Below are 8,897 nucleotides of genomic sequence, written 5' to 3' on the forward strand. Positions count from 1 at the left end.
CGGGGGCTCGCTCCTCGCCCTGCCCGCACCGGGGGCGGCGTTTGCCCCGGGGGTCTCCTCAGGACAGCCGCTGGGGCGTTGGGCTCCCCGTGGCTGAGGCAGCCGGTCCCCGTCTCTTCGGGCTCGGCACCGCGTCCATGTGTCCGTCCGTGCGTCCGTGTGCGGGTGGAAGCCGCCGTGCCGCCCCTCAGGGCGGAGGAGGAGCGGAGGCGGGGCGGCGGCGCGGCCATAAAGGGCGGGCGAAGGGGGCAGGGAGGCGTGCGCGGGAGCGGGGCCGGGCGGCGCGGCGGGGCTGGGCTGAGGTGAGCGGGGCCGGGACGGGGCGGGAGGAGCGCGGAGCTCCTCGCTGCGGCCGCCGGGCGAGGCTGTGCGAGCCTCTGGGGCAGCCGTGTTCATTATTTCTTTGCTAATAAAGGCTCGGGGAGCGCAGCCGGTGGCGGGGCTGCAGGCAGCCGCTCGCTGCTGTTGTCAGTAACTTAAATCTCGCAGAGTAGGCAAAGCATGCGAGCGATTCCGGAGTGAGAGGTTTCCTAGGCTGGTAGCCCAATAATTAAACTCTCCCCTGAACTGTGGAGGTGAAATCTTCCCTAGCAGGTGCTGGCAAAGACGGCAATGCACGCAATGCCCCTGCACAAAAACGCTCAAGCAGAACCAAGCGCGGGCGGTGGGGTGGAAAGCTTCTGCTGGAGAAGTCCTCTCTGGTTGCTTGGTGTGCTGTGTGCCTTGCCTTAGCTGCTAAGGAGCCCACAGATGGAAAGGAGGAGCCTGTGCACTTGCAGCGTGAGCCAGAAGTCATGAGAGACTCCCATGTTGTGTAGCGAGCAGAAGTTTTTGATGAAGATAGTGTTTTAAGGTGAAAGTGTATTTTAATATGCCTGAAGTCCTTGAGGGCAACTCCTGTCAGCCTTGATGCCTCTGGGGTTATGCTGTGTTGGAGCTTTAAGTACTGAGTTTGAAGAAACCCTTGCTTTGTCCTGGATTAATTATTTTATGAATCACAAGTTTGTTTCATGGCTACTGAAGCTGATATGATATGCAGCCGCTTATGCCCAAGGACAGAAACTGCTTCCCCCGGAGCACTTTTACATTGCTGTTTGTCTGCTTTAGGATTTGACTGTGTTCTTAGAGGTGACAGATCAAATGAGCTTCTTGGGAGTTAAAAGGTGGAGGGTGACAAGCAAGAGATAACAAGAGCTGCTGCTTGAATCTTGCTTAAAGTGTTCCGTACGCAGTGCTGATTCATGTTGGGAAACAGTATGGTTGTTTTTTAAACACTTCATGGTAGGCAAGAGTTAACCGCGCTAAGTCTGAGTAGTCTGACCTTGGCGGCTGCCAGTGCAGCCTTCACAAGTACTTGGGGCAGATGAAGGTGAGACCTCAGTCTGTAGCTGTCAGGGAGCACCTGGCCACAATAGAAAGCTGGAACACTTAAAACAGGAAAGTGTATTAACTCCAGTTGGAGTTGCATGACTGTAGAGCTTACAGAAGTACTGACATACTTCAAAACAAGCCACTGAAGTACAAGAGAATATCTGCTCAACCATTACAAGAGATGTGACAGCTCCCCTTAAAGTGCTAAAGCTTGGACTAGGCTGTGACAAAATCTGGTCATTGAGGTTCTTAAGTCCTTAGTGTAAAGCTGACATGTGTGCCTTAATCCCATCTGAATATATGCCAGCTCTTACGAGCTTGTTTTCCCTCCACAAATGAGTAAAAGGTCAGGGAAAGTAGGAATATTGCCCAAAAGGTAATTTGATTATGTAGTGTATCTGAAAAAGAATAGCTTACAGACTGGAATGCAAATTTAAAAGTTCTGTTATCTGGCTTTATAGCTGAAATTCTGTCCAAGATGCTGAAGTCCTATAGTTTTTGCAGGAGCAAGGTGGACTTCTTCCTTCTCCTGTAAGAGGGAGATACTGGATGGCTAAGAAAGCAAAAACTTCTGTGAAAAGCTATCTTGTGTCTCTAGCATAACTGAAGTGCTCTCAGTGAATTGGATCTCTAAGCCCTGGAACTAAAACACCTGAGTGTTTTCCACTGTTGTGTTAGTTCAAGAGAAGTTTGAGCTTTACCTATAATGAAACAAGTTCAATGTTAGCTTTTGAAAGTGTTCTGTGCTTATGGTTCTCACTGGCTTCAGCTGGTACTGCAGATCTTGGAAACCTGGGCAAAGCTTATTTGTATTATTCATTAAAAAGTTCCCTTTGAAATGTACTGCTGTGTTGCAGTACTTAACTCTCCATCACCAAGAAGGACACAGACAACTAAATTTTTTGCCTGAACAAGTAGGGAAATAGGGGATCATTTCAGGTGAAAGGCTTGCTGATAATCATTAGTCGGTAGAATTATTTCTTTAGGTTCTATATGTAGACAGCAAGCAGAGCATAGGATGTATATTTAGGAAGTGCAAACCAAAAGTCTAACTTGTGGTTTTTTTTCCTCCCCCACCTCCTTACAGTTTCTTTGGAGAAGAAAAACCTTAACATGGCAAGCAAAGGAAGTAATACAGACTGCATGTCATGCAGCGTACTGAACTGGGAGCAGGTCAGCCGTCTGCATGAGGTTCTTACAGAGGTGGTCCCAATCCATGGACGAGGTAACTTCCCGACGCTGAAGATAACTCTGAAGGACATTGTTCAGACTGTTCGGAGTAGGCTGAATGAAGCAGGCATTGCAGTACATGATGTCCGTCTGAATGGCTCTGCAGCTGGCCACGTCCTGGTCAAGGATAATGGTCTGGGATGCAAAGACCTGGATCTCATTTTTCAAGTTTCTCTTCCAAGTGAGGCAGAGTTTCAGTTAGTTCGAGATGTGGTGTTGCGCTCCCTCTTGAATTTCTTACCAGAAGGAGTAAGCAAGCTAAAAATCAGTCCAGTAACACTGAAGGAAGCCTACATCCAGAAGCTAGTTAAAGTGTCAACAGAATCGGACCGTTGGAGCTTGATATCACTTTCCAACAAACATGGTAGGAACGTGGAGCTGAAGTTTGTGGACTGTATAAGACGACAGTTCGAGTTCAGTGTGGACTCTTTCCAAATCATACTGGATTCCCTGCTTTTCTACTATGACTACTCAGAAAACCCCATGTCAGAGCACTTCCATCCAACTGTGATTGGGGAGAGTATGTATGGAGACTTCGAAGCGGCTTTTGATCACCTCCAGAACAAGCTGATAGCTACCAAAAATCCTGAAGAGATCCGAGGTGGTGGACTTCTGAAGTATAGTAACCTCTTAGTGCGAGACTTCAGGCCCATGGATAAAGATGAGATCAAAACATTGGAGCGCTACATGTGCTCCCGATTCTTCATAGACTTCCCAGACATCCTGGATCAGCAGCGCAAACTAGAGACCTACCTCCAGAACCACTTCTCCAAAGAAGAGAGGAGCAAATATGACTACCTCATGATTCTGCGCAGAGTGGTGAATGAGAGCACTGTGTGTCTCATGGGGCATGAGCGAAGGCAGACTCTCAACTTGATTTCTCTGCTGGCACTCAGAGTACTGGCAGAACAGAACATCATCCCTAATGCCACTACTGTTACCTGTTATTACCAGCCAGCACCTTATGTTAGTGATGTGAACTTCAGCAACTACTACCTTGCGAATGCTCCCGTGCCATATAGCCAGTCCTACCCGACTTGGTTGCCTTGCAATTGATCGTTCCACTCCAGCGTTCTTGAGTGGAGGCTACTAAAAGCCAAGTTGCCGAGTGTATATATACAAGTAATGACTGCCGGTTGGAGGCTTTCTAATAAATATGACTGTTGGACTATCCATTTCCTGGTGTGCGGTAGGAATACACAGCCAGGTGATGTGTGAAGAACCTTTTCAGTATATCTCTACAAATGCCAAGAAGCCTTATTACCTCCTCACTGGGAGAAGAGAACCAGCAGCCAAATGTTAGAGGAATAGTTACAAAACTAGGTACCAGTCTTGGAAATAGCTGTTAACATGTCATCTAAGTGGAGTATTCAGTAAACTGGGTTAGTTAATAGAGCAAAGACTGGAAAATGTCTTGTGCAGAGCAGAAGTTGATCCAAAACTCTGCTTTCTATTGCCTAATCTCATTACTTTATACTTCCTCAGTTCAATTTTTAGTCAGCTTTCTATTGAACTAATTGTGCAAGAGTGGGCTTGTGTCATGCTTGGGCTGCTTCTACTTTCTGGCTGTGTAGAACTGATAACGGTATGGATATTGTCCCTCTTGTAGAGGGCCTAAAGGTTCTTTCCTGTAGTACATGGGTGTGTGTGGTCCTGCCTCAAGTTCAAGATAACATCTTGGAAGTTGAAGATGAATTAGTAAATCTGTCCCTAAAGCATGAGCTGGCTAAACTTTTCTTGAGTACAAAAAGGGATGGAAGGTGGCTTGTCTAAACATGTACCAAAACCTGATTTAAAAAATTACTAAGTCCTTGGAATAAGGCATTAAAACCTTAAATTGGAACCGCTCTTTGAATGGTGAAGATGGGAAAATACTATTAAGTATAGGCTTAAGATAAAGTCTTTGTATCTTTCAAAACAGTTATTAGCACAGTTGGAAAGTAGCGCAGCTCTTACACTGAAGTGTGACTTAACTTTCTTCCTCGTGGGTCCACAGCAGGCAAAAAAAAAAAAAAAAAACAAACCACTAACTTGTAGTCTGATGTGCACGTCTGTCACAGTATAAATTCCTGAAGTGCCTCCTAAGGATTTTTTTCTTGTACAAATTCAGGAGGTCCTGAAGGCTTGCCTTTGTCTCTTCTTAAGGGTTAAGCTTACTGGCTTATCACTATCACTTGGTCACTGTATGAGATAGTATTTTGGGAGGTTAAAGTCAAGATCTTTGTCTTTAGCAGTCTTAACCTTCGCTTCATGTATATAAACCCTAAGCAGAGCTTTCCACAGAGGCTGTGTGTAGTGAAAGTCTACCCCTATTTTCAGAATAGCCTATGAAAGAGTGTGTACTCCCTTGGAGGCTGACCTTCTTAAAGGGTATGTGCTGAACTTCCTGCTTTGATGCTCCTGTGCTTTATAAGGATGGTTGAGAGTTCCACGGTTCTGTATGCAGCAGTACTAGAAACTGACTGGAAGACTTTTTCACTGAACTGCAATAAAAAAATACATATAGCAAATGATCTTGAGGTTCCTTTGCTTAACCAGAGAAGTACTAGAAACAGAAAGAGGTATAGAACTAGAAAGGCAAACTGTTGAGATACTTAATATGTACTGGTGCAATGTTTAAGGATACTTAATTGCTAACCCTTCTTTGGTCTCACAAGCTCATGCAGACAGCTAGAAGTCAAAGTGCTGAATCAAACAAATGATTTATGTGTAGAAGGTAAAGCAGAAAGCAGATGAAACTCCTATAGCTGATAATAGAAGTAGAAAACAGTAGCAGTGCAGCACTTACCTGGCAGTGAAAAACTGCTTATTCTTGGTAGGACCAAAGACTTCTAGTTATGAAAAGTGGGACAATTTGCAACATAACTGATTCATGAAGACCACATTAGTACAGCAGCAGAGCTACTGTTTCCTTCATTTAGCTTAAGAAGGCAGGGAGGGATGCAATTGAGGAAGCAGGCTGTAGCCAGGTATGCTTTAGGGTAATTTCTTGAACAGTCTTGTAAGCATCTTCAGTAGCAAATAGACAGTTTGGTGGCTTTTCTATTATTGAAGGCTCTTGAATAGTCTGCCAAAGTAGTTGAATTTAAAAGTAAATCTATTCTTTTATATAAACTGTGGCTTGGACTTGGAGTAGCATACAGGCAAGGTACATCTCACCCAAGACACTAGTTGGAAGGCTTTTTAAAAAAAACTAACATTGCTGGTGTTGTCATGTGTGTCAAACTTAGACAAGCTTACTGCCAGAATGAGTAACTTCTGCATGAGGAGCAATACTTGGACCAGTACAGAGTATCACCAGAAGGGAGGAAGTCTTTTTAAGAGTTTAGTTGCTCTCATCTCTTAAATAGCTTCAGTTGGCTTTAAAAAAAGCTATGCCCACTGCAGAAGTAAACCAGTGCCTAGAGGGACGTGTTTGATTTTTCGATTCAAATAGCTTACACTCATGTCTTACAGGATCTCACAGCTTATCTTTAGGAACTTTCTGTGCATCAGCTCATGTGGAAGTAGTCCATGCTCAGGAGGGAGTCCTCATTAGCTTGAAGCAAGCTGACTTATTTCTTACTAGTCTTTGAATACCTTGGCTGCTCTGCATCAGGCCAGATGTATCTAATGGAAAAGAAAGTGCTAGAAAAAGCTCTCCTGGATTTATGCTGGGGCAGAGCTATGGAGAACTCAAGCTTCCTGCCAAAAGTATTTGTGCTTTTGCTAATGTAACTTGTAACAGAGGATTCTAAGGAAGCTTTCTTAAAAGTTGAATGGCTGTTCTCTGAATGTCTGACTTCCTTGGTTTAAGCTTTGCAGGACTGTTGTGTTCCCTGTCTGCATCTTAAATTGCTCTGGGATAATAAATAATTGATGCTTTTTAGTCTGGATTGTTAACGTCTTGAGTAGCTAAACTGTAGCCTGAAGTTGCACATTACCTGCTGCATTGGCACTAATATATAAGGGATTGCTGGGACAATGTTGGGTCTCATTGCCTTCAAAACAAGCCTGGCTTGGTGGTCTAGGTGGAGCTGAAATACTGAATAGCTTTTCATCGTGGTGCTGCCAGCAGTCTACCCCTTTCTGACTTCAAGCTGTCCTGGCAGCCTGATGTCACAGGTAGCAGCAGCTTAATCTGGTGCGTGCTAGTTGGTTTGGAGTCAGGTTTGTGGGGGCCCTGTAGCTGGGAGTAACATGAGAATAAGTGCTAGGTTAAAGTAATGACCTTAGGCCAAGTTTAGGCTGCCTGCATGATTCAGTCTCCCTTTAGTGCTAAGTGATGCAAACCTGCACTCTCCTCTGCTTGCTTCTGTATCAAGTGGAGGTTTGAGACAGGCTGCTACACTTCAGGCTATTACCCAAATGCATTCCCTCAAGGCAGCAGCATCAAAGCAAAGTTACAGCGATACTGGACTGCAAGACTTGTATCTGTGCATCATTCCTAAGGACTAGGCTTCTAGGAAACTAGACCATATGGTTTAAAATAGCTCTCTTCTTCCTGTAGCTTAAACTCTGCAGGGCTACGTCAGTCTGAGGTTAAGCATCTGTTTTGAATATTCATCACCAAGTCCTCCTTAACGTACAGTTTATTAATATTTTTGCTCATTTGTAAGATAGATGAAATCTTATATTTGATAAATATGCTACCAAGGAGACCTACTAGTAGGGTGGGTTTTAGTCACTTCCCTGAAATCCCTATGCTGATCCACAGTCATTCTGGAAAGCTACAAAGTAAAGCATGTCTTATGCTCCCCCAGCTCAAGACTTAACTGTTGCTGTGCTTGTCCTCAGCTTGTTGAGTTAGTCACTAAGCTGGAGGCTGCTTTTGAGTAACCATTTTCCAAAAGTTCTTCACCTTTTGCTTTAACATGAATATCTCTTCTACAAAGCAGAAGATAGTATTTAAATCTAGTCCATGTACCTAGAGATTTTTTTGAGACTTAAAACCCCACATTTTTTGTGACTGAGCTGTAGAGTTAAGCACTTGGTATATTTTGTGCCTAGATGTTGTGGGTTTCTGATTGCTAGAATTACTGCAAATGTTTGTAGTGATCTCTTACTGTGTGATTGGTTGGGAAAAGGCCTCTTAGAAAATAACTTGGGCAAATTGCTTCAATTCAGTGTACTGATAGGACTTGTTTGCTGTCCCTCTTATTAAACTTGTTGAATCAGAGTGCCATAATTGTTAGGCAAAGAAATAAGCAATAAGATGGCCATCGTTACTGGCAAATTGGTCTAATTTGGGCATTGGGAGAGCCAAATGGATAGTGATACTTACAGCTTTTGCATCTAAGTCTTACTCAAACCATTGCTGTCAATGATTTGTTAAATATGGTGAAGTGTTTCATATGTGCTCTTTAATTTCATTGAGACTTGTTATAAGGTGGGATGCCGGGCTATAGTTGTAGAAGCTTTTGTGGGAATGGTTGGAGCACTCCAGTTTTTCTCCTTCATTGGAAGAGAAGGCCACTCACTGAAGTATCTGCATTGGGCTTGTCTGTCTTTCTTTCTGATTAAAACTGCACTTTTTGTTGAAATTTGAAGGCTTTTTTCTATGTTTATTTCTTTTTTTTTTTTTACTATTAGAAGTCAGCTCTTGGAAAATCTCATGCTTGTTCGAAAAAGTGAGTTTTCCCTTTAAGTTGGCAGAACAAGATACTAGAAGTACTTGGATTTGTGACGAGCCCGGATGTGAGATTGGTCACAACAACTTTATCTACTGTTCTGCACTGTGGTATTCACTTGTCACCCTTGGAAACTGGGTTTTGGACCGTAATGATACTGCAATTCCTGTACAAATAAACTTATGCTAAACATTGCTTGCCTCGAGTTATTCTTGCACCTAAGTAGTGCTGACTGAAGTCTTCGGAGCTTATTGAGTGGTGTGTGTAAATACACTGGTGGAGGGGAAGAAATAGTGGTGGGGTACACAGTAATGTTTGGTTTTTAGATCTTCCTCAAGAATTTTTTTTTATCACTACTGTACAGATCTGCCTCTTAACTGGCTGAGGATGAGTCAGTTAAATGAGACAGGTAAGTGATTCATCTTTCACTTAGATTACAGTGATCTTTTTTAAAGAAGCACTTGTCCTCTCCCACTGGTCTGAGACTGAAACATGTGGAAGCATGTTCCTAGGCCCGTCAGCAACAACCCTCTGAGCTAGAGGCTGTGTGTGTTCTGTGCTGTGCTTCAACTTAATGCTACTCCAAGTCAGGGGCTCCAGTGGCCCCTCTGTACCTCAGTTTGAGTCAGGGAGGTGAGAAATGAAGTCGTCAAGTACATTTTAAGATACCTACAAGCTGAAAGTCTT

General features: G+C 43.9%; 1 protein-coding gene across 1 annotated transcript; it reads left to right on the forward strand.

The window, feature by feature from the left end:
- Positions 1–228: 228 nt before the first annotated feature.
- Positions 229–8,405, forward strand: TENT5C (terminal nucleotidyltransferase 5C). The gene is made up of 2 exons (XM_083819968.1): positions 229–302; positions 2,459–8,405. Exon 2 carries the CDS (start codon positions 2,485–2,487, stop codon positions 3,655–3,657), a length of 1,173 nt encoding a protein of 390 aa, XP_083676094.1. The 5' UTR covers positions 229–302; positions 2,459–2,484; the 3' UTR covers positions 3,658–8,405.
- The last annotated feature ends 492 nt before the right edge of the window (positions 8,406–8,897 follow it).

This window comes from Anser anser (genome assembly GCF_964211835.1).
Source record: "Anser anser genome assembly, chromosome: 1".
In the NCBI taxonomy this organism is placed as follows: Eukaryota; Metazoa; Chordata; class Aves; order Anseriformes; family Anatidae; genus Anser; species Anser anser.